The 26,710-nt window shown below is 38.0% G+C and overlaps 1 protein-coding gene across 9 annotated transcripts in view; it reads right to left on the bottom strand.

The window, feature by feature from the left end:
• The window catches only part of Ten-a (Teneurin-a transmembrane protein), a 708,522-nt gene that overhangs the window by 19,496 nt on the left and 662,316 nt on the right, over nt 1-26,710 (bottom strand). For 8 of the 9 annotated variants that reach the window (XM_069130210.1, XM_069130252.1, XM_069130260.1 and 5 more), the window contains 8 exons: nt 26,081-26,361; nt 12,586-12,705; nt 11,357-12,000; nt 10,154-10,367; nt 6,127-6,391; nt 4,607-4,737; nt 3,697-3,843; nt 2,938-3,145 (listed from right to left, as the gene is read on the bottom strand). In XM_069130210.1, the coding sequence (XP_068986311.1) occupies nt 2,938-3,145; nt 3,697-3,843; nt 4,607-4,737; nt 6,127-6,391; nt 10,154-10,367; nt 11,357-12,000; nt 12,586-12,705; nt 26,081-26,361 (2,010 nt within the window). The remainder of the gene's footprint in view (nt 1-2,937; nt 3,146-3,696; nt 3,844-4,606; nt 4,738-6,126; nt 6,392-10,153; nt 10,368-11,356; nt 12,001-12,585; nt 12,706-26,080; nt 26,362-26,710) is intronic. The other variant, XM_069130246.1, reaches the window with a different exon arrangement.

The raw sequence follows: 26,710 nt of genomic DNA, 5'->3' as shown, positions 1-26,710 counted from the left end.
CGTGTGCAGACTTTTTTTTCAATTTCTTTGTCTCTTTTTCATCTTTTTTCTGTCTTTTTTTTTTCTTTCGACAGAATTTTGGTCTGTACTTCACAGTCTGTACGTAGAACGGAGCCTCTTTCGGTCTTCGGCTGTAGGGTGAATGGTGATCTGGTGGTGGCAAGGGTACACACAGAGGATAAACACTAGACAAAATACACGAATCCCCCGAAATACGCTCGCTGCCGCTCCGATGCGTCGGTCAGCACGCGTCCCGAGCAAATCTTCATCAGTGTCGAACAAAGGATGCTGACCGTGAACGCGCCCGATCAAATTTCTCGCTTTTATTCGCTTATCGAATTACCAAAGTGACGTATATTCGCGATATACTTCGATGAAGTTATTACTGCTTTATCTACATGTTACAGGGAACAGATGAATATACTGTTCGTAAACAGAATGGTTTCTTTATTACGGAGGCTATGTGACACAAAGGACAATTCTACCAATGCTTGGAAAATAAAACATTGGTTTGTTGAGTTAATAGATGGATTCGAAGCGTATTATACGTCTTGAAATTGAGTGAAGGGTTTCAGTAAAAGGAGTTCTATAATTATTCGGTTCATTCAAAATACACGCTGGAGCATCATCTCCGAGGCTGATTGTTCGCAAAGCTATATTTATAATATTGGCAAGTTTCAAAATTAGGTTAACTTGACAATAGGATAAAATTCGTTTGTTGCAACGGTAGGCGACGATTGGATAGCATTGAAACTGCACGTAAAGTAATTTTTACCCTATACGGTTACTTATAAAGTTACTAGATAGCTTTACTCTCTCATTTCACCCTATCTTCACTTTACGTCTATTTCAAATTCCCTAGCTATTCAGCAAAGCAAACAGTTTTGAAACTCATTTATCAAAACCCTTTCACTATTCTTAAGACACAGAGAAAACACATATTTTGTTATTTTATCAAACAATAAGTTACCAAAGCAAATATCAACGATTTAGTTTCATAAGGTGAAGAAGATTTGCAAAACGCGATTGCTTGGAAGAACCTTGGCGAATTCACCTCGCGAGACAAGATTCATAGCGTGGCATGAAACAGGACTAAACTGCTAGCAATTAATATCAGATGCACGCGAGGAAGCTCCTTTGATCGACAATGCTTCCGAGATGATCACTGACGCGTTCGGCATTCGGGGGAGGGAGAGGGTGAAACACGAGGAATAGGATGGTTAGAGGGTTGGCAGGGTTGTCACCCACCGGGGGCTCTCTTGATAATTCAGCTGTCACGGATATACCGGATTGTTTGGCATGGCGGTGCAAGTAAATCTGATTCAATCTTTTTTTCTTCTTTTCCACTCTTTTTTTTCGACACTGAAAAATTGCTCACGATGGGGAAAACGCTACTCGAGTGCAAGAAAACAGTTTAACGAAACAATTCCCTTAAATAATTCCTTTTTCATTGTGATCTTCTATGTTTCGATATATTTGGAGAAAAAAAGGAAAAAAAAGCAAAACGACTAAAGACAAATATTTGTAAACTGAAGTGTAATAATATTTGACAACTATTGTAATATATAAATCGCTATAAAAAATATTTCCTTTTTCTTTTTTAATAATCCATGTAATATTTGAAGAACAATTTAGAACTTTGATAATTTTATCGTAACAGATCGATACGAAAGGGCAGATTGCCGAAAGTTATGCAACGAACGATTTTCCTATGGTATTTTACTATTTTGCCCCATCGTGAAGCTTCGTCGGAAAAAATGGACCACGTAAACAAAACTCTTCGGCGGAACCATCGTCCGTGTGTGATCAGACACGTTACGCTTCTCGAATGATACGATGTGCTTCTCTCACGTTTTTTTTTTGCATGTATATATAACACATACTGCACATATGTGTATACATATATTCTTCGGGCTTTTTTTACGTGAAACACATCGTCAACGTACCGTACGGGTAAACAAAAACAATGTCCCTTCTGAATGAAATCAATGATCTGCGCAGTTCTCGTGGATGATAAAAACGAGGAAAGTAACAGCCGCGTAATATGTCAAACGCATTCGAAAAATGTAAAAGGCCAGAAACTATGACACGCAGCTATGCTATACGTTTCTTTTTTTCTGTTTGTTCTTTTCTTTTCTTTTTCATTAGTTAAACGGTACGTGTAAGTATCGACGACTATCGAACGAGCCAGACGTTGTTATGATTGAAAATTAATCTTTCCTAGATTTTTCCATTTTATCCCGTTGGATACTCGAATGGGAATAATTGAATGTTTCCTGCAGTATCTAGTTTTAAAGATCGGAGAAATTCGTTATTATTAAATAAAACATTCCGACTGATTATTTATATTTTTCAATTTCTAAAGATGTGGCAATGCTAATTTAAAAAATATATTTTTTTTTTGAATATTTAAAATACAGAGATTCTCCCATGGTATGCATACGTGACAATGACAAATACATTAATGCAATACAAGAATGGAATATTTTTAATATTTCAAGGATAAATTAATCCCTCTATTTAACATGCAATTAAATTTCACTAGTTTCTAGTAATTACAAAGACAAACATTCTATTCTCTGACAACTTCAAATATACACTTCAACTTTCAAATATTTCCACTAATTAACTCCGATTACAAAATTTCAAAAGTCTGTGACACATTCAAACCTTCCCTTTCATGTCCCTTCTTGCTTGTCACCGATGTAATTAATACAATTTTTCTATTGAATCAGTTAATGAAAGAGATCTTTCTTAGAAGCTGAAGAAAAATTCAATACACTTGATGTCATGTCAACGACTCGCTCGTTCTTCTAAACGCAATTATATCCTGTTAGACGTCGTAAAAATAAAGTATATATAACTAAGCGTTCCTCTATAAATATTAGAATGATTGACTGAATGTAGAACCGTGTGAGAAGAAGTGGTCGATCTTACCTTTCGGTGTACTCGTTCATATGAGCGTAGCTTTGTACGCTGTTCTCCTCAACGAGGAATTTCACGCGCTGGTAAAAGGACGCGGTCACGCTGGGCGGTTGTTTGCGGAGAAGGACGTCCACGGGATTATTACTAGTAAGGCACATGATATGCTCTGCGCAAGCTGCGTGCGAGCAACACTCGCTGTCAGAACAGTCCATCATGCCATCTAAGAAACATTACTTCTTATATCAAACGTTCACCTAATATAGATATTAGGAAATAATCGTTTAATTTTAATTTTGGATAAAACTCGATTTTTATTGAAATTCTTCAGGTATTTTTAGCTTTGTTAGAGCTGTTTAGGAAGTTCGTAATTTTATTGGAATTCTATAGGAATTGTGAAATCACCTTAGAAGTTTTTGGAACTTTAGGAATTTGTAACGTATCAAAAGAACGTGTATTTAATTTCACTACAGTCTTTGAATCTTCCGCCAAAATTTAAAAAATTTCTTAATCTTCAGGGCAATAGGAAAAAATTAGATATTACTGTAATAGAAAATATTTGAATAGCCTTTAAGGCTGTTCCACAATGAGACACCTATATTTTCTATAAATATTTGCCTTCGTTTTTTTAGATTAGATCAACATAGGTGAAATAGTAAAGCAATAGAAAAAGTATATATTATGGAAAATTACACGATTATAATTGCTTTGGTCTAATAATCTTCTGTTCCTCTTATTACCATTTCTTTCTACTTATAATATTTATACACTCACCCTGATCGTTGTCAATAAAGTCATTACATTCCATTTCGAGTCGTATGCTGCAATCCCTTCCCGCCCAGCCGGTTGAACATCCACAACTGTATTCGCCATCTTGCAGAGTGCACAGTCCGTGGCGACTGCATCCGTTCTCGCATCCAGCTGTCAAGGGAACGGCGTGAATGTTTTAATTGAAGATATTGGGCAACGATCGGAGCTAATTGAAAATCGATACTAGCCCCGTGTTGGGAGAATAAACGATACATGTGATTCCATTAAAGAATATATCTCGCGATAGAGGAAATAACTTTTCGATTGGAACAATTCTTGTATAGTTTTAATTAACATTTGGTTGATATAACGTTACAATATAAATTATTTGAGTCAAATATAGTTTTGATCGATCAAACTCCTAACAATATCCTACAGTATATACATACATACATACATAGTTGTATAACGTAGTAAGTGAAATTTTAGGTAATTAAAAAAATACATAAATAATTATATAAAAATAAGTGAAATAACAGTACTGGGATAGCATTTATTTGTTATTTGAAAATAATTTCTATTTGTAAGTATAAATTATTATTAAACGATAGTTTCTTACTGCTCTGTCTGACAAAGTATCGACCTCCTCTACTTAAGTCTCTTTATACCTATATCTACGTTATTTTACTCTTATACAATCTATCTTTAGAATGATATCATTTTTCGAATCTACTGCCCTAATTACGAGTAACATCGGAAACAATCAATAACGATAATATAACAGTAATAAAAATAACAAAGTAATGACATTGAATATCCGAAGTCCTTGATCCGCGATTACATCAACGTTTCACAATTACCATTTCATGGGAACAAATGGAGAGATCATGAATTTAAACAGCGTCACCGGCGATGCCATTAATATTTTACTTACGCAACGTGCAATGTCGCCCGTTCCATCCTTGACTGCAAACGCAAGTTCCATTCTTGCACTGGCCATGTTCCGCACAGCGTGCATCGCACGGTTTTTGATCACACTTGGTTCCAGTCCAATCGTCGTTGCACCTAAAAATCACATACCTTTCAGGTACTCAAACTCCAAACCTCTTTCTTTCCTGCAGTCTACCGTTACTTTAATTTACGTTACGTTAACGTTTGCCAATTTAATATTGACATCAATTTTTAGATGCCATCATATCCAACTATTTATCAAATTTTTCATCTTCTTCCTCAGAGACAAGTTAAAATCAGCTTTTGAAGGCTCAACATACAATTCAAGACCAATGTTCCGAAGGCGTCCTGCACAATTTCTGAAGAAAAATGCGCTCAGCTTTATCGTCCAAATGCAAAATTGATTTCCTCCGCGCGGAACCCTTCAGGAAAGCGGGAAAAAGACACGGATTCCGGCAAGTTCCGAACTCGTCCTGCCGCGGTAGGAACTTTTTGCGCTTACGGACGCTCTTTCACGGGACAAGAGAGGAGAGGGAGACGAGAAAGGCGTCAACTTTAGAATATGAGAAAGGAGATCTTCTTTCGTGTCCTTGATTCTGACAAAGGAACGTCGGGAAGGTAGGGCGGTCCTTCGAGTAGTGATAAGTTGGCGGCCACCCCTAAGATAGAGCCTTTTTCTCGCAATTTTTCACCTCCTTAGCCTCGACTTTCCTGCCTCCGATCTCGTCGGCAATTTACTCATTTTTAGCCTCTACGCTCTAACGCCACCTCCTCTCCTTGTCCCTGCTTAGGATTCCAACACTTTGCGATTTTTCTCCCCCCTTTTTTTTCTCTTTTAACCGTTGCTAACTTGTCGTGATAAACTCGGTCGAAGAATCTTTGAATGTCTTTCAGGTATATTTTAAGTGAAGAGTAGATGGATCTGAATTAATCAGACTGTTGTGAAAGTTGGCGTTTCGTGGAACAGGATTCCGAAGACGGGAATGTTGGAATAAAGAAAATAGCTTGATCGGAGGAAGAAAGAAATATTGTAATCTCGATTAAGGTTCTATGTAAAAAATAAAATAACGGAGCAATTTCCAAGTTGCTAAAATTTTGTTGTATAAATTAATGAACGAAGGATCAGCAACGTTTATAATATTAGTTTCCCATGCAAACAGAAATATTAACTCACGTAAACTCATTTAAAATTCTATTTCTAAGAATTGGAAATTACCTAGCAATGATTTCAATATGAGCTCTCTAACCCTCGCAAAATTCCTCTTGCCAAATACCCGAAAAGTTACACGATATGTAACCGAAATCGCGATAAAATAAATCTTGCTGACTTAACCCACACTGCGAGGAACGAGGTTAAAGAGCAAAGGCCAGAAGGATACGCATCACTTTTCCTACTGAATACGGAAACGCGTCCAGGTAACCCAATTCAAATTCGCGAAGGACCCATAAAGGACGACAAGGAAACATGTGGTAGTAGTGTAGCGCTATACAACGTGTACTGACTTGCAAAGACCCTGCTCGCAGGTTCCGTGTGGTCCGCAATCGAGGCCACAGCTTGGTTGTGAACAATCTACACCGGTCCAGTGTCCCTCGCAGACGCAACTTCCGGATTCGAGGTCGTACGTGCCGTGGTCAGAGCAACGAGGCAGACATTGGTACACCTGCTGGTCGACCTGGTTACACCTTTCACCCTGCCAACCTGCTTTGCAATAGCATTTGCCAGCAACGCAGGCGCCGTGACCACTGCAGTTTGGATCCGAACAATCAGCTGTAATTTATTGTTAATTACATTTATTTTACATTGTAAGTTATATTTGCTATATTAATTTATGTTTGCTAGTAAACCTTGCCGTTCTCATCGAGTCTATATGATCCGAAATAGATTTAAATTTCAGTAATATATTTCAATATATTATTAATATTAAAATAATTAAATTATAATAAAAATATATATTAATATATATTTTAAAAATGTAGGTCGTTTATATTAATCGTACAATATTTAACAAGTTTACTGTCATCACTTTTTGATAATTAAAGATAAGATCGCATACAACTTTCTGTTGTATATATTTAAAAAGCTCAGGTAAAATTTGCTCAACTTTAAACGTCCGACAGTGGTTGTGACTTTATCCAAACAACTACTTACACCTGAGCGGTGAAACTGAAATTCTTGAAGCTAACCCAACAATCTACCAACAAATATTTCCTTGCCGAATCAAGCGTATTATTAACAAATTTCACCGTACCGAACTGGCATATATGACAACTATCTCGAATTTTCTGCAATGACCTCTTGCTGGTATGAATACGCTTAACATTGTTTTTAAGAACACGAGGCATCTTCCTGTCTGTCGACGGTGATTGCGCCCTGGGCACCGACGAATGGACCAACTTTTTAAATTATGGCATCGGGACAATTGCATTATTCCCGCGGATCCCAGCTGCCCCGGGGAAATTATGAAACTTAATTCCGAAGCGTCCTTGGCGGCGGGATGCACGTTGCCATTTGCGTCGTATGTTATACGCGATCTCTCAGTATTTGCCGACTGATATATTGGTATGTTTACCGCTGCGATACATTGGTATTTTTATACAGAGTGAAGCAATAAGGAAACAGATTATTCTTAGAAAAATCACATTAACCTTTTTTTTCTTATTTTTTCTGATAAGATGTGTAACAATAGAGAGGCAGCTGCATTATTTAAATTGTGTAAGATGTTCTATAAATATGAAGACTGCAGGGGAAGAACGGATTTTTTCATTTTACTTATAAAATTTCGTTGAAACGAAGATATCAACAAGAATGCATTTTATCATGTTTTTGGTTGGTACTATAGGAAGCGAAGAGTAGAATGATGATAATAATCATGCAGTAAACGTTAATTATGCCTTTTTGTGGAGCTATAAAAGCTACATGGTACTCCGTGAAATGTAATTAACAACGCTGAAGTACACGATAAAAGCGACTTCTATGTGAAGTGATAATCGACATTATTGCAGAGGACCAATGTAATTGTGTGTAAAGAGACTCGCGTTAAAATTACGCGACACGTACTCTTTCTACCTATTGAGGCTCCGGTTTGGAGGGTAAAACTAATCTACGAAGTTCGACCAGTTTTGGAAACTGTTATTAATATGAACGCTTAAAATATTCAAACTTCGTTAATGACATATACCAGAAAAAGCCACGAGTGTGTCATATAGTTGCCATTGATAACATCGTGAAATAATTAAAAGCATTAATGAGCGATTCAAAATAAAAAGCAGTTTCATTTGTGAGGACAAAGTTATCGGGCAATCTCTATGTTATAAAATTACACTGGAAATGTTACGATTTCGAATGCTACAGATTCATTGGTCTGTGTCGGAGACACAAATTCTAGTAACCTAATCATCGAACAAATGCATTCTGCATCGCGGTGCCAACGCGAGATCTTAATATGAAACGAATATATCCCATCGTTTGTTGAAGAATTATAGAGAAAGAAGCGTTATGATGAAATCGTAAGGGTGTCAGAGACAAAGCGTCTCCTTTCCCGCGAATAATTTCCCCATTCGTTCCAACAACGTCATTTTTCCATTCCCGCTTCCGTGGAATGGGTCTAACAAAGAACACTTTCAAGACGTTTAACTCAAATTTTATTCCTTCCTGAAATATATCATTAAACGGAAAGATGCGAAAGATTTACAAGTAGCAAACTGTAATTGTAATTGTAAACTGTGATTCTAATTCCAACTGACGGATTGAAAATCATAGTGGTGTGAATGATAGTAGTTATAAAAAATAAGATATTGTATACGTATCTAGCTTTATTCACGTGCTTCGACTTTTAAAAGTATTTCATTATCGTTCATGAACTGAAAAAATATAATTAACGATAAATACAGAGTACTGCTGTTTTATAGAATAGTAGCAATAGACTGATTTGCAGCCCTCCAATTGTTTATTTGTTTAAAGTCTCTCTTAAAATACAGAAGATCTTTTTGTTCGTTAAAACGAGAGCAAGGTTAGGATATAAAAATTTGTAGACCGCAGTAAGATTAATGGGATCGTAACGTTAAACGTCTCTACAATGTTCCTTTTGGACACAGTTACACTAAATCAAAAACAATAGCAAGATGCTCGTCGAAAGGATTAAAACGACCATTAAATACGACGAAACTAATCGCTCGGTTGAATTGCCGCAATGGTTGACCCATATGTAAATTCAACGAGAGAACGTGCATTAATTATAGGTTATACACAGAGGCATACGGTATACGCTCGCCTGGTGGATGAGGGAACGTGCATTACTAATACCTTGAATCTGTCCGGATAGTGGTGTACGGTAGAGGGCAGGACGTACGGTTGAATTATGGGGAAATTAATGGCGGTGTGACAAATATGAAGAAACAACATCCGACGCAGAAATAGACGAGAGGTAAACGTTCGTCGGAGAGGCATTCGCGTTTCCGCTGCTCATTTTTAACGCTAAAATATGGCGCGATGTTGTGCGCATGCTCGTACACATTCTGCCCATAATGTCGCCGTTAATGAACTCAAAAGTTGGATCATCTGTCCCGTTTTAAGGCCACATTTACATTCCATGTTTCGCGGTATTTCTTTTCTTTTTTTTTTTTTTTTTTTTTTTTTTTTGTTTCACATCTATTACACAAAGATGCTTTTAAGCGAAACAAACTCAAGCTTTGCACATATTTAAATCCTGAGATAGGTGTAATACAGTGACAGTACCATTAAATTGAAAAATGCATTACTAACTATGCGCTAATAAAAAAAGAGCTAATCATCTAATAAACTAATTGCAATAAATCTTTTCGTTGATGAATATTTTGCTTCTCTTTTCTTTTCTTTTTTTTTTTTTTTTTGAGAATGTCAATCTTGTCTTATCAGTGTCGTTATCAATGTCAATCTTAATCCGGATCACATAGACGTGCACCCTGCGTTCCAGGGGACTCGCAGCTGGGTGAAAGTAAGTTCTGCACGGTTTTATCGCCAAGAACGTTGGTAATTCGAGGGTGAGCGAGAAGCCGATTAAACAATCGGTCTTAAGGGGTCGTTACTAGACGTCGAACGCAGACTTGGATCGTTCGCCTAACTGAACTCCACTGCTCTCCGTACTTCGCTTATATACTCCGTATTTCGCCTTACCCTCGTATACCTTTTCTCTTCTTTTTTTACGCAACTAAGATCATTAGCATTTTTATTAGGCCATTCCATTATGAAATTAGAGTATTTTTTATGATGCTTAAATTTGTATTTAAATTTTTGTACTTGGCTTCTCGTATCTTTTAGCGCTATCATTAAAATTGTTAGAAAATTTTCAAAATTATTTGCTTTCCTGCGATAATCATGTTGCTAACAACCTTCTCGTGAATTGTTGCAAACATTTTTCACGTTTCAATCGATAACAGAAGCAGCGAGTACTTTAAAATTGTTTGCTGATTCCAATCTGAGCTTTAATACGCTTTAAATTGTATTAAAGTAATTACTAAGTATCTATAATAGCCAAACACGTTTTTAACTTACGTTCGTCGCAGAAGGAGCCTTTCCAGCCAGGATTACAAACACACGATCCTCTAACGCACTGTCCGTGTTGATTGCAATCAGGAACTTGGCAGTCTCCTAATGGTATATCGCATTCGGCACCTTTCCAGCCGTCTTCGCAGTGGCACATACCACCACCATATTGTCCATGAGACGAGCACAGCACCGGGCACACGCTCTTACTGCAATCGGCCCCCTGAAATTTTCATCGATTCTTCTATTATCTTCCATTCTCTCTGCTCTCCCATAAATATGATCGACGAGCGAGTTTAGCGACACCATTTCGCGATCTAATCGCTTCGATCGCTGTGTAATTCTTTTTGAATCGCTACGTGAAGGAGGCTGATGGACAAATTGAATCGTTCGAGGTGATTTCCTACGACTATGTGCAAGATTTGTGACAGTGGGTCTAGGAAATTGTGGTATTGGATGGCAAAAGACTGTTATTCTTTAGAATTATTGTCGATATTATGTTGAGACTGAAATACGATGATTATGTACGATCGTGAATTCTCATTTTTACGATTTTCGAACTAGTGCTTTAGATTTTTTCTTTTTTGATTTTCTAAAAACTAGTAATTAACGATAATTGCGACTAAGAAATTTACGTTGAAATGTTTTTCATGTTACCTATAAAATAATTAATCCCTAGCCGGAACCATACGTGTTCTTTTGAAATGTTCTACTTATATGCACATGGGTAGATAAACAGCAATTTATTACATGTATTAATCTTACAGTTCGCAGTTCCGTAATCAATTAACGTAACATTAATGTAAGTGTGGTTATATATTTATCCAGCTGAAGCGTGTATTCTACCTGTCCACTTGATCTCGATTAAAGTGACCCCACCTTGCCTGTTATATAACAAGTATTCACCTCATCAGTTGAGGCTAACAGGGGAGCGGCACAACGTACAGGTCAATGATTCGACACAAATTTAGCACACAGTACACATAATATATTATACAAGCATCGAACGTACTGAAACATATCATTAAAAAGATAGAATGTGAGGTTAAAATTATTTAAAAAATAAAAAACTTTTGATTCTTTATCTTTTTTCCTTCTTTTCTTTCAATTAAAACTAGACTTTTTTCATGTATTTCATTAACTTTTCCACCCTAAAAGTTCCTAACCTTCTTAACCTCGCGGCAGTCTTCGAAGAAACCTAAGGATACACACCTGATAGCCATCGATGCAGTCACACTTTCCAAGATAACAGGATCCTCTTCCAGAACAGTCGTTGGGGCAGGTAGTCGATACCCCCTCGGCTTCTGTCACGACCAGGGTGACCTTGTATGGCTGCAACTCGTCGTTATACACCGAAAGGAACCAACGTCCGGTATCCAGATACTGTAGCAGGCTAACGTTCACCATCATCGGCTCTACGATCGTTCTTTTGATCAGCACATGTTGGTACGACCGATTGTCGTTAGATCGCGCTTCAGTCGCAGCTGTTTTCATGAAACTGACAGCCTCCGAGCTAGTGTCTCGTTTCAGCCTATGATCCACTCTGCCACCTTTCACGAATTCTACGAAATCGTATTGCGTGACACTCGGAGCGACGTTTCGTCTTCCGTAGACGGCGAAGTTCGCGCCCCAGGGTAGAGTAAGGTTCAGTCGAATGAAGGCAGGCTGCTTGTTCCGGAACTCGGTGTTCCAGAAATGGTAAGGCGAGATCACAGCCGAGTGAGCCACGTTGTACGCCTGCAGCTCGAGCACCGCCGGCCATTGCTGTGCTGATTGCTGAATCTGAGGGTCACTCTGTTGGTCCCCGGCACTGTCCGACGCACTCGAGTGCTCTGCCGTGCTCGTCGGCAGCGACTCTGCGTAGTAGCAGCAATTCGATTACGTTCTGAGCTCTTATTAAGCGTAATTTTACGTATTTTAGAGTAAAAGTATCTTAAAGTTTCCTCTTTATATGAACGTGAAAATATAAAGATATTATTTGGATAGCTAAGATACGAAAAATATTCGACGAATGAGAGTACAGAATATTCTTTCGAAAATGTATAATAATTGAATAACTGTGTGATTGAGTTCACATTCTCAAGTAGAAATTTTTTTATAAAGATTAAAAAATTCAAATCGAGGAAAATATGGGTATTCTGTTTTGATGGTGTCTTCAACGACTTTAACGGTCAAAGCGGAAACGTCTGTCGCGCTATTTAGTCTCCTAGTCTCGCGACAAATGTTCCAGTAGCATAACTCGACGAACGTAGCTACACATCAGAACCGATATTATTCTCAGTGTGGCCATTGTATGGTTATATACGAGACGGCCGATATCAGGCCGGGGAAGCCATTCGAACGTAGCAGACGCCTCCCAAAAGCAATTACCGCGAGACGTCGTATGCCGGAGTATTTACATCATGCATAGTGGATGCAAATTGATACCGCTCGATATTTACCTTCGGTGGGTATTTGCGTTGATATCGGGTCGTGAACGTGCGCGTTCTCATGAGTGACAGCCTTCACGTCTTGGACCACTACGCATTTCGTGCTGTCTATCGGCCGCATGGAGCTCACTGCTGAAAAGAAAACAGAGTTTCCCCTTTAACATCAAACACTGTACGTCTCACAGGAGATATATCGATAACACATATGGAGGATCAGTTCTGTTTTAGAGTAAACAGATTTTTTTTCTACTTGATCATGTTTTTACAGTGTTTGAATTTTCAAAATAGCTTTGAGATATATGTATTATAGAGCAACACACGGCAAAGTGGAATGGAACATGAAAACTTTGTTTCCACAGATCGCGTGATTTTAAAAAGCATATCGATTAATCGAACCATTTTTTGTTTTACGCGCAGACGTCAAAGTTATTTTACTCGTTTAAAGGTGGATTTGTATTTGTATTTTCACATATCGATAAAGCATGAATTTTCGTTTAATTTTGCTTACGCGTTATTTCTACGAAAACCTAAGAGAACCAAAGAATTCTAACCGGAAGATGTTCTACCGAATCGTTGCGTTCGAGAGGAATATAAAAATCCTATTATTCTAGAAAGGCAATTCCAGAATATATATACATATTCCTATTTTATATATAGACATAGAGTAAAATAAGAAAGCAACCATTTCATGTTTTACATTTATCCATTTAAACGCAAGCTGCTTCCGCGCCAATCGGAAGATACGAGCCATAGATTCGTCATTTCGTTGGAGAACACTCGATCTTGGAAAGAATGGCGCACTCGCGAGAATTTCCACGTTGCTGGACCACCGCGATATTACATCGTAAGAAAGTTTACGGTGCCATCGTCGGCCAGCTTTCTTTATAAACATACACAGAGGAGCTCACGTACACCGTACGCTTCGTTCATACAACAAAGGCGCACGCAATCAGCTTGTTATATTCTTAATGTAGGTGGCCGCCACTTCAGACAAAATACCACCGTAACGCGACTCTTTTATTGCGCCAGGAATCAGGAACAGGGCTTTGGTGGAATGTCCCGTGGCGTCCTAATGGCTTCATAAATTCGAATAATCGCTTTCGAATTACGATGGGACACTAGATTTCCACGGCCCGACTACCCTTGGTAACTTTTCAAGGCGGCGCGGCGAGCCGAACGACAAAGGCCGCGCCTCTGTTTCTGCGTTTAATACCCGCCATTGGTAATTGGTCCAGTTCCCTGTTTGCCAATAAAAATGTACGTTCTTTCTACTTCAAGATCAAACAGATTAGGAAGTTCTACTTTACGGTATTTTATGAAATTCTTTGTTATTTTTAACTGTAGCTTTTTTTACTTCTTAGGAATAGAATTCTCAATCGGTACACTTTACCTTCTGTCGGTGTATCGGTTATGATTAGGCTAAGGATCGTTTTAGTTTAATTGCGTTTATGTGAAAGTTGAAGGTGCATAGGATCTTTATAGATTTCGACCTTTTATGGCGGTAAAATCTAGACGTAACTATCAGAAACGATGATCGGAATAGTAAAACATCGACTCTGGTCGATCTACCCAATTTTTTGTTGTAGAAGGAATGTTACGTGTATACGTAATGCAAAACGTTTTTGTTTTTATATACAGGGTGGTTGGTAACTGGTAGTACAAGCGGAAAGGGGGTGATTCTACGCGAAAAAAGAAGTCGAAAATATAGAATAAAAAATTTTTTTTTTATTTTTCCATCGAGACAACGATCTACAGTGATCCGTTATAACGAGACGCGATAAAGTGCACGCGTACCGAGCGAAAATTCAAAGTCGATTTTCTCGAAAACAAAGCCTCAAACGAAAAATTGTTATTCTATATTTTCGACTTCTTTTTTCGCATAGAATCACCCCCTTTCCGCTTGTACCACCAGTTACCAATCACCCTGTATATACGTAGACACTATTTTTATTGCAAAAATTGTGTCATATATGTTTGATGTGCAATTTTCTTCACGAATCAGTAAATTTTCTTGCATATGGCTGATTTGTGTGGAATGAGTAATTATCACTGCAAACAACGGTGATTCTAGTTAGTTATAAACAGTTGTAGTAAGTTGTAGTTCGGTTGGCAACGCACGATCTTCATTACAACACCACTAACGTATTTCGTTCGCCATATTTGCGGTAACATTCTACAAATACAGTTTCAGAAACCGATATTGTTTATGTGAAACGCGACATTAATGGGGTTGTAAAAGAAGTAGGCCACCCGATACTCTTTCATGGCGGTCTGTATATACATACTCAACGTATTTATGAACGAAACATTAGCTGAAGACTGAATGGAGAACGTAAATTTTAACGAAAATGGATAAAACTACTAGCTAGAGTTTTGTTAGAGCTTCAATTAAAATACATAAATCGTAAAGATTATTAAAAAAAAAGAAAAATACAGAAACGTAATTATACGTGAAAAATATAACAGAAATCTAGTAATGTGTTTTTATGATTATCATTATTGTTATCATTGTTTCAAACATTTTTTAAGCCTACTAAAAAAACGTGAAAGGAATTATGAGCACAGAGAGAAATACGTTTAAAACAAGGGATTCTTCGGAGCTCGATTAATTTAATGCCACCGTTTAATTAACAGAATCTTGTTAAGCATAAAAATTTTACAGCTTGAAATGCGATTTCCCAGAAAATTCGAACGCCACTCCCTACACTTTTCGGATATTATTACACACGTATAATTCTGCACAAAATTCGAGCCAAATTGGTGACCTGAATTTCAGGTATTCTCTCTCGTAAATACCCTCCGTACGTAACTATAGCATCATAAACCTAATTCCAGAGGAATCCCCCTAATTTGTCAAAGTGATATTTCTTCAACGGATCTGCAGGCGCATTAATCTTTCCGCATTTTAAATATATGTGTATAACCAGTAATAATACCAAATTATATGCTACACCCCATATTTTTTTACATTAATATTATTAATTTATTTTTACATTAATTACTTTCGTTATTTTTCACTATCTTAAGCTAATTCCTAATACCGTACTTTGCTGATGCTTGCAAAACGATTAAACGTGGGTCACTATACTTACGTGAAATATTTATGTAATTCAACAAGATAAGCAATGACACGAGATTATGATGAATCTGTTAACTTAATTCTTCGATCTTTTCGTACGATGAACACAGATAAAGCTTGTACTTCTCACAAGTTTCGCTAAACATCCCTCTCTTCATTTTCCTATATTAATGTCTTCCAGACAATGAGAGGGCAGTTCGATCAAATTTAAAGCGGCACAGTGAATCTCACAATAAAATCCTTATCCGCGGCTGAGAATTGTCATGGCTGAATTAATTATCTGTCCCGGTGGCCGCGTTCGCGTCCGCCAGCAGCGAATTAATTACGCGGGTTAACGAGACTTTTTAAAAGCCAACACCCCACCCCTTTGCCGTTCTTCCTCATACCACTTACAATACAACGTGTCTAACGACCTCTTGGCTTATCAACGCGTTCGTTGCCTCCGTGCTCTTGGCTAATTGAATTAACGTATTACCATCGTTCGAACAATCTAACAAATAGAAAATCACGTTCTGTTCATCAGTATTTCTCACTAACTTGTCTATTTCTCTTCTTTCTTTTTTCTTTACTTTCTTTCTTTTCTTTTTCCATATTTTCGTTTGATTATTTTAATCAATTTCAGTCTCTTCAGCCTAGAAATGGATTTGACTTACAATTCCTTTCGTACGCGCTTCCACATAAACTATCGCTCCTTAATTGATCTATTGCTTATTTGCTTTTTTGCTGCTTTCTTTATCGATATCTACCTATCTGCTATTTTCCTTGCACAAATATACATTTCTATATTCTTATTGGTTGTTTCCCTATTCGATAAAACGAATCGCTTTTCAGCTTTTAAATTAACGGCATCAAATAAGAACATTATTCCAAACGTTTCTATGTTATCCAATTACGAATTAAATTTTAAATGTAAAGAAAGTGAAAAGATTCAATTAGAATAAGACGCTACGAACTCCTTCGATTTATCGCACCCGTAATAACATTCGCGTATAGAAGTCGCGTGATCTACGGAGACGAAAACCGATCAATCGTAGGTGAGATCCGTGTCATACCGATGGAAACGGTAATTTGTATGTCGGCTAATATTTTCTTTCCCGCGTCATCCGGCTAAATTCATGGGCTGACAAATAGAATTCTCACATGTACGACATTGCACGAGCGTGTTCCATTAGCGCGTCGACGATTGATATGTATATTTGTCGGGTCGACTTTTGATTGCGATCTGTTAACAAATCTGTCTGTATTGGGTTTTTGTTAGTTATCATCGGTTTTTGTTAGTTATGCCGATTATTTGATGTTCGTGTAGTCAATCATTCAGATCGTCTGTCTGTTGCGTATACAGAATCTACTCGGTGTCAGATTGCGCATTTAACGGTAAGATCAATTTTTTTCAATGTCTCTTATCTTCCTATTAATAGAAATTATTTTTTTCATTTGATCGCACATACACAATACAATAGAAGCAACAGATACCTCTTAGCAAAAGCGTGTACCAAAACTTGCTATCCTCCTTTTTTTTAATTGTCACGACTAGCAATTAAAAAAGAATACTAAAATACATATTCAACCTTTATTCTCCATCAGAATTCTCAATCAACTTCATCGCACACTCTGCCGTCAATGCACTTTCCACCTCTCCGTCGAAAAAAAAAAAAAAAAAAGGAAAAAGAAAATAAAAATAGAGGGAAAAAAAAGAAGATACAACGAACGAACCCCAAGAACCAAGCGTGCAACTCCAATTACGAGCATCGTCCCTTTGATTCCACGCGTCAGCGGTGACAGACAAATTACTGTCCGCGCGTGGAAAAGCACGCATGCGACCTCTATATACCTCCCTCGGCACTATGCACGCGAGAGCATGGGAATCGACTAACTCTAGCTGTGGATACCGTGCGCTGCGAAATAACTGGAAAAGAAGGAGCGTCCCCGTGAGATCGACGCTGCTCGTTATGTAACTATCGTTAGAAATTGAGTTGCAGTGAACTGTGAACTGACCTTATTTCGCGAGCATCAGGAGCAACCGTGGCGTCGTTTTCGTCCTCGTTTCGCGTCGATCGCCAATCGCCCCTTCTACGTGCATTACGTGTGTGTCACACGACCGCCTCTCTTCCGCATGCATGCGTATATACACGCGCACCCGTATACCGATCACGATGAAACCATGGCTAACCCTCGAATTGCGAATTCGTCTCTCTCTCTCTTCGTCTTTCGCTCTGTCCGTGTTTTCACGTTAAAACGAGTACGTGCGGAGGTACGTTTGGTGAATTTTATTGTACCGTAGCACAAGTGGATTGAAATTCACGATAGCGAAACTCGAAATAAGTTCGACTTTGAAGATGAGCTTGGTATTTCCCTGTGGGCGAGCTGCAGGTCAGGGGCGCACGAAATTTGTCAGGTAAATATGGAGAGGATCGGAGTTTAATAATTTATTAAAATTGGGTGAGTTGGTGAAATAGACGTTGGTCGGGTAGAATTTATTGTTATTATTTCTTTTAATAAATAAATTTGTTTTCCAGGTTAATGTAGAAAGTTGTAGTTTTCAGAACGACGGTTGAAAGCTGAAATATTGTACGACTATTAAACGCGTGCTTCCTTAAACTTAAAATATATCGCCTAAGATTTAATCTAACCTAATTCCTTACTCATTGCGTGAATATTTCGTGTAAATTCAAATCTGTTCGCCTTAAATATTCTCAAACTGATAAACTAGAAACTCCTCACCAAGACTAATCATCGATCTATTCAACATCGTGAAATTTCAAAAATAGAAACAACGAGAAATTTTTAATATAACGCATAATAATAGGTAATCACAAGGTAGTCGGCTTTCCAATATTTTTAAATGGCTATTACACGCTTTTAACTGTGAAAAGTATAATACCACGCTACAGGTAACAAACGTATTAAAAAGGAAACTGTATGAGATGGCGGAGACAGTGAACTTTCATCATCAAAATCGCCGGAAATTTGAAATCGGTTGAAGGATGAAACACGCCCCCCCCTCCTTCTATCCTAACAGGGCAGCCAGCCTAGCACCTGAATTCACCCTTTGATTCCAGACAGGGAAAAGGTGAAGTCGGCTGGGAACGACAGGCAACTCGACTGACGAGAGCAAAGGAACAACTTTTTCAATTATATTCCCTCGGATCGATAGAGCGATTCATTCCCGAGAATGATTCCCGGATTATCGAAGGATTATCCGTTCTTCCACGCCCACCTTATGCTTCCGCTTTCTTTCCGTGCGTTTTAATGAAATGTTTACCATCGATACGACTGTCGTTCCTTCTAATCCACTGATAGCAGTATAATTTCCAACAAATCAAGTCGCTATAATAGTCTCTCAATATTTTGAAAAGTTTTGGATTTTCTACAATTTACTCGTACGAATAAAATATTCTCTTTAAGTTACTTGTAAATCTCTTGGGTTTTTAATAGATCTTTATATAAATAGATTCTACGTGTATGGTATAATATAAACAAGAGACAATCTGTCAGATGGGAAAACAAAAGCGTTTTAAAACTAGATAATAAATTCATGGAGTTGTGCAAATAAGCCAGCAGCATAATTAAGGTAGTGGCCATCGATATTTTCAAAATATTCAAGAGAATGGGAACGTCTATTTAATAATTCCAGAATCAAATAAAGGAACAGTCTTGGCAATGTAGAATTAGTTGGCAGTGTACTGAATATAAAAATTGTCGCCTTATAAGAGATGAATAAGCCTTACACATTACGTTTTCCAGTTAAATATACACAGAATATCCTGTAAATTAATAAATGTTATATGTAAATAATTTTCACTGGTACTGAAAGAAGGTATTACGATCTACAATCTCAGTTTTCATTCAAATCATTGCAGATATTTATTTCAATACTTTTAAATCGATGCATTTGATGTATAAGAAATTTTTCTACGGTGGTCGCTAAGTGGGCAAAAAGAATCTCGTTATTTCTCTTAAATGAAATTTCGTACGCAATGAAGTATATAGTTTCCTCGGAAGAAACACCGAGAAAGCTTTAGGAAATATCTAAACGAAAATCGAAGAACTTTTTATTTGTAGAAAATGTTTTCTTCGAGATTACCAATTAATTTGATTCGAAGACACCAAAATTCCATACGAGAAATTCGTAAGGTCGTAACGTCGTCTGTGTCGAAATCGCAGTTTGCCAAGTAAACTTCGCCGATGAATCCAACTAATCGATGTCGAAAAAGCTTCCTATTCTTTCCTCCTCCTTTCGCGACCCATCGTTTCGAGTGCCAGCTACATAAATGTGATTTAATTTTCAGGCATCCTGTCGGGACAACGATAGACCGGTCCCCTTTCTAATTTATTAAATGGAAAGGTACACGTAGGTGTACGCGTACACAAAGGTATACGTTGTGACGCTTAACCGCGCGTTAATACCTCAGGGGGATAAATCTGGAGCACGAAACGGGGGAAAAAATATCGTATAAATATAAGTTGCCGGAGAGATAATACTTTTCTTTTTTTCTGCCCTTTTCTTTCTTTTTCCTAGTTATTTATGTATAGTAAATTAGTGGAAGTGCCTCGAGGATTTCTCTATATCACGTTGCAATGTCTAATATGTTAAAAATGCAAATATATGTTGCTACAATATTAAAATATTTCGTGAAATGAACTCGAAAAAGTCTAGATGGTCTATTTTCAAAACAGGTTCCGTTTATAAAGGTTTGAAATTGTTAGAGGTACATCCATTTCATTTGCAAGACAGTCGAGTAATTTTACACGTGGAGTCCTGGTCTTTTTGTGAATGTGCTTTGTGAGATAACTATAGTAAAAGGATTTTAATCCTGAAGAATACTTTTTATGATACGGTATTCTGTATAACTATTTTCCTTCGAAGTTCACGTGGTTAATCGCAGCGATAACTCTAGGAAATCGTGCAGAAATCAAAATATCGGCATTCGACGGGGGGAGGAAAAATGTCGGTGGCCAAGAGGTGATTCGTTTCCTCTTAGAGCACGGTGTCTTCAATGAAACGCTTCGATTCCTTGTTCACGGTTCGGTGAAAAGAAATGAGAGCAAAAATTCGTTCGCAATTATTAATAGCCAACGATTCGGTAACGGTCGTGGCAACAACAACAAATACGTCGAGCACGTTCACTGTAATGAGGGCGATATTTAAAGCCCCGGGTCGAAAAACCGAAGCTGTCCCGATCAATCTGCTTTTCTTTTTTTCTCCATTTCTGTTTTTTTATTCGTTGAATCATTCATAATTATATTTATACGAATAACCTTTTACTGTGGCATTTACAGATAATTTTTATTGTTTAAATCGTTTCTAGATCTAATAAATGTCAAGTTAGCCAATCTAAAACAAACAAACAAGCATAAAACAAATATACACGTGAAAAGAATACCAATCGAAAAATTGAATGGATCTACAAATACATAGAGTGTCAATAATGATTTACGTAAAAATATACAAAATTCATTTGAGAAATCACATTACGAAAATTTCAAAGAACGATGTCGGTCTAGCCAGGAAAATCCTGAACCGTCTCGGAGACCAGGGAGAAACACAGACTGAAAATGAGGGTAACGACGAAAGAGACAGAGATAAAGGGAAAAAAGAGAGGCGTGGGTGTGGAAGAGGGTAGTTTGGATGCAGTAGCAAACAGGCAGATTGGATTCCCGACTCGATTTACCGGAATGCAGAAATAACAGCTGGCGAAGTCTCCTCGAGGCCGATCCGGCTTTGCAATCTTCTCCTCTTTTCTTCCTTCCGCTTTTCAGACACGCGAGAGAAAGGGACACGGGGTGGACGGAAGAAGAGGAGGAAGAAGAATGCAGACGCCGGATTCAAGGGACAGTTCAGTAAGGGTAACTCGAGAATGTTTTATATACAGAGTATTCTACTAAAGTGTCGAAATTTTCAGGGCTTTCCATGAATTTTATAAAAGATCCTGTTTTACAAAAATTGAATTATATTCGGGAACATCCAATTCTTTTAAATTAGACTTTCTTTATTTCCATCTTTGTACAAAATGTGTCTTTCAAATGGAAATGCAGCACTTTTGTGAATATGCTTTTTTTATCGGTTACGATATTATAGGATAAATAACGACGTAATTCTTTTACAAATACAAATTGCATTCGTTTTCCTATACATGAATGATTAGTTTTATTTAACTCTCATATCCGATATATTTATAGAAAAGAAAAGACACAATATCGAAAGAAACTCTTGTTTCATTTATTTCAACAGATCTGCGAGGTACGTTGTAATACGAGTTAAGAAGAACTACAGATAGATAGAATGTGAACGTAATGCATAGAAAACTAGCGAGATCATTGGACAGTAGATAATCCAGACAATGGTCAAACCCTCTTGTAAGTAGACACGGCAAGAAATAGACAGACATTTACTACCACGACGCTCTGAAGTAGAAACAACGCCCTACGGTCGGACATTTACCGCAGCTCCCTTAAGTAGAAACAACGCGCAATGGTCAGGCATACGTCGCGACTCTCTTAAGTGGAAACGGCGAGCAATAATCAGGCAATTCATTACGCTTTACTACGTAGAAACAACTAGCAATGATCAGACGCGTCACTACCATCGTATTGAATAACCTGCAATCTTTCTGCCTAAGTTTCCACAATTAACTTCCTTAATTCCTCCAAAGTCTAAATAAATATTTACACTGATAACTAAAGAAAAACGCTATTTTTACATTAATGATATTAACATAATAGAGCAAACAATTTCCTGTATAATATTTTTACTTGTACACAATTCTCAATGTGTGCTGCTAACATCTAATATAACAAAACTGTACGATACACAGTTTTACCATGAACTATATATATCTAAGAAACAATACGATCAATCTCTAACTCTGCTTCCCTTCTTTCCTGCGAAATCCCCTTTATTCCACCTTCGAAAAGATAAACCGTAATTCCGGCACAACAAAGACCTTGACCGCGTGGGCTTCGGATTCAGGGATTTGTCGAGTCGGACCGAATGCAAAAACGCAATTTCGTCAGGCTACCGCATCACTACCGAAGGGAGCCAGTGTTTCGCGCAGATAACGAGCAGGCGTTAATTTCTCTAATCGGTTAGCCGGCTTTCGTCGTCCCTTTTTTCCACCGTTTCGTCGATGCAATTTTCGTGTAACAGCGCTGGCTAAGCTACTCTTTCCCTGGATTCTTACCACTACGGACCAGTGCTACTCTTTGATCTCACGTTTCTTACGCCCCTTCACAACTACCGCGCGGAATAGTTAATCAGCGGAGGAGCCAGGAGAAACGTGGGTTGGAACTCGTGAAAGTTTTATTGCAAAGTGCTTGCCAGCTAGCTTTTAAGTGTTTTCAGTGCGTGTTATAGGTCAGTTTTAAGTATGTGGCTTTTCGCGTAAGCGTCTAGGTTGGACTCTAGTGGAGGATAGTTTATGCCGTAGATTCTCTCCTAGATATTTAAAAATAGACAAGGTAAAAATACCTTCTGTTGGAAATTATTCCTTCGAGCAATTATTTTTATAACTGATTTTTTGATTTTGTAAAATCTGTACACAGACATTCGTTATTACGATCGAGCAATCAAATACTTGACCATATTTTCAAGAAAAATACTAAAAGTATGTAATAAAAAGCGTAGATGCGAAATTCAGAGAGGTCAACGTCGAAACCATCAACTAATAAGTTGGAAGATAAATCGATTTATCCTTCCAAGTAACTGAGCCACAAAATCTACAATAAACACGACTATCAGGAGACAGAAAGAGGCAAAAATACGGTCTTAACTGCGCACTCTACATTTCACCATGGTAAGAAAGAACCGCCGGAGCCGCTCCCATTTGAGGTTAATGCCTATCGTGGAATGGAAGGATTTTCTTTGAATCGACCTCATAAGCTCCCGAAGATCCTAAATTTATTGCCAGTAAAACCTGATACGTATCGTCTGTACGTCTCAAAGTCGCAACTATGGTGACGGGCATCTTATTAACGGATAAAGATAAACGTCACTATAATCCCCTAGTCACGGCCAAATATTTTACGGCGGGCATATAATATTTCGTTCCAATTCGTATCTACTTATTTTATAAATTACGTCCACAACTTTCGACTGCACTAACTATTATTATCCTTTACTTCATCAGAAATTATCTGTGAAATGCTGTAACATATCAGAAATGTTATTCCTAACCTACTTAACCTCTGCCAACTAAATTGATTAAATTTTTAAAAAGATCAGCAACAATATACCTACAACCTCTTAGCAACTAAGAATAATATTATCACCTCTTTAAATTATGATATAAACATGTCAACACTTAATAATACCAAAACAGAAATTCTCGTCTCTCAATTTCCCTAGGTGTCAAAATCGAGCCGATATCTCCGCCGTTTCTCGCACGATCGATTCTCGCGTGACCGTTCAAGCTCGCCCTTTACACTCCCCCCAATAAACAACGAGGCAGAGAGAGAGAGAGAGAGAGAGAGAGAGAACATAGTGTTTCTCGAGGCTGATCATTATTGGCCGGAAACACGGGCCACGCTGTCGAAGCGCTTCCTCGCCATCGGTCGGCAATATTTTCACCTCTCCCCCAACCGGATGAAGGCAACCGCCGCTCGCTACTAAACGAACCATTGCGCTAGTAACGTTTACTGCGCGGCTCCGCGCGCTTCCTATCGAAGATCCGGACTTCCGTCGTTAAACGGTATTTAATTCGCCGGTGTATAGACCAAGGGAGAATATCTACGTTCGCTGCTAGATCTAGCAGCTTCCCTTTCTGCTCGGTGGAAATTAAGGCAGCTTTGTACAGCTACAGACTACAGTATTTTACAACTATATGATTTTCACTGAAGATTGTCACTGGGAAGAAATTCTTTCACATTGGAAGTTTTTCTGAGAAAATAATGTCGTATACGTTGCTGCTAAATATTTTTACCTTTAAAAAGCCAATATCAGTGGACAAAGAATAAACCAAATGAGACACATCCTCGCTTGCAAATGGGAAAAAGAACTAGATTTTCACCGATTAATGGTTTGATCAACTTTGACTAAAACATCCTGTTAAAAATAGAGAGGTTTTATCGAATGATTCACAGGTATTTTATTGAAATATTATGTTAAAAAAGAGAGTCGTCGTTTGACGACAGAGGACCGGTGAATACATTTCACAGCGGGTAGGAAAATGAGATGGAATGGTACGGTTAGAAAAGCAGGAAAAATCGTGAAAAATTTTCGATCCCTACCTCGTTTCGCGTTAACAGTACCCATGCGAGTGATATAGAGCAGCAGGTGAAATGCTAGATGAATTTTAATTTCAGCTCTATAATCTGACAATTAATAATGATAATTTTAATAATAATACATACTTGGTAACAGGTCTGTCTGAACATGTGTCCATAATTTTTAGACACTCTGTATAAATCCTAACCTCCGAAAGTGGGGATGAAATATACTCATTAAATATTGAAACTAAAATACTAACATATCATATAAAATCTTTTTTCTATTAAATTTTCCATTCTCTCTGACATCCAGTAGTGCCAACAATACACCGCAGTCTCAAGGAATCATTTTCATTAAATCGAAATTCAACGGAGAGGAGAAACTCTCGTGTTTCCGTCCGCAGCCAGATTATATATTGCAAGTTAGGCAAATCGAAGTCCAGGTGAATTTCGACCGAGCATCTCGTCTCCCTAACCAAATCTGCAACTTGATAATGAGTTATTGTAGCGTAAACTGCGGATTAACGGGCAGAAGGATTTTCCGGGCGGAGTGGCGATAAATTCACGGAGGCCGGCGTAAATAAGAGCTAGCTACCGACCGATCGTCGAACCCACTCATACATAATAGATAAATTAACTGTATTTTGATTCCCGCGCAGACGACCCTTTGATCGCGGCCATTTTCGCGTTACCGCGAACCGCACTGGCGAATTTCTCAGCATGCCTGTGCATCGATTCACCACAAACCAAATTCGAGTCCTCTGAATTTCCAAAAATTCACGATATGGTTAACGGTGAATTTCAATGGAATCGAACGACAGAACCTGGTGGAAAGTGCTAAACTTTTGATGCTTTTTGGTTTGGTGATGTGAAGGTTAGGTAACCTGATCGATTCACAATAGTTATAAAATAAAATAAAATGGATAAAACATATCTCGGTTTTTATTGAATATTGGTAAGAATTGATTTTACTCATCTACTCAACATTGTGGCATTCACGACACCTAACCTCGAATTCGAAACCAATATCCTATATTGTGAATCATTATCAGTTTTCGTTTTAAATCCCATTCCCTGGCATCCAAATAACCCATTAACTTAATTTTCAAGGCAAACAAAAAATAAAATAAGAATGACGAGACATGGACGCTTTTTAAAATTCACGAGACTTCCCGTAAGCTTATTAGTTGATCGAATATTCCAGGTTATATTTTGTTTACTTACTGGCGAAGTAAGCCAGCATCGCTGTCAGCGCAACAGCGAGGAGGATCAGTGCGATCGAGAAACACTTCCAGGAGCATCTGTGCTGGCACCGTTTGTCGATGTGAAAACGTGACGGCGAATACGGTGAATAATGCGGCACCGCTGCAGCGCGAAGTGGAAATCCTGGCATTACCATGGCTTGACCTTGGGCGCCCACCGTGCCTGTACCACCATTTCCAGCGGCTGCACCCAAACCACCACCCAAAGAACCGACTGTCACCTGCTGCTGCGGCGGCGGAAGCCTGTAATAGAGACAGCGAAGAATCAGCATTATTACTTCGCAAATTGGCATTGTATTTCTAAGGTTATTTGTGTAGGTTATAATTTTTAGTTTATATCAAATTTTTGCTTCAGTTCCATTTCTTTAATTGTATTAGTAAAGATATGAATCTGTATAAACATCGGCAATCTAGTAATTAAATACTAGATTCAGTGTACATTATATAACCAACATTCACATATGATACACGGTTTAATCTTTTAATAGTCTTAACAACACATGGGAGAATATATACCGTGCCAACCCTTTTCACAATACTCTTTTCCATAATCACAATCTGAATAATTGTCTCCTCCTACCAACCTAACCTA

This window comes from Bombus flavifrons, chromosome 2 (assembly GCF_040668555.2).
Source record: "Bombus flavifrons isolate JBK064 chromosome 2, iyBomFlav1_principal, whole genome shotgun sequence".
Lineage (NCBI taxonomy): Eukaryota > Metazoa > Arthropoda > Insecta > Hymenoptera > Apidae > Bombus > Bombus flavifrons.
This window is presented reverse-complemented; position numbering and strand designations above follow the sequence as displayed.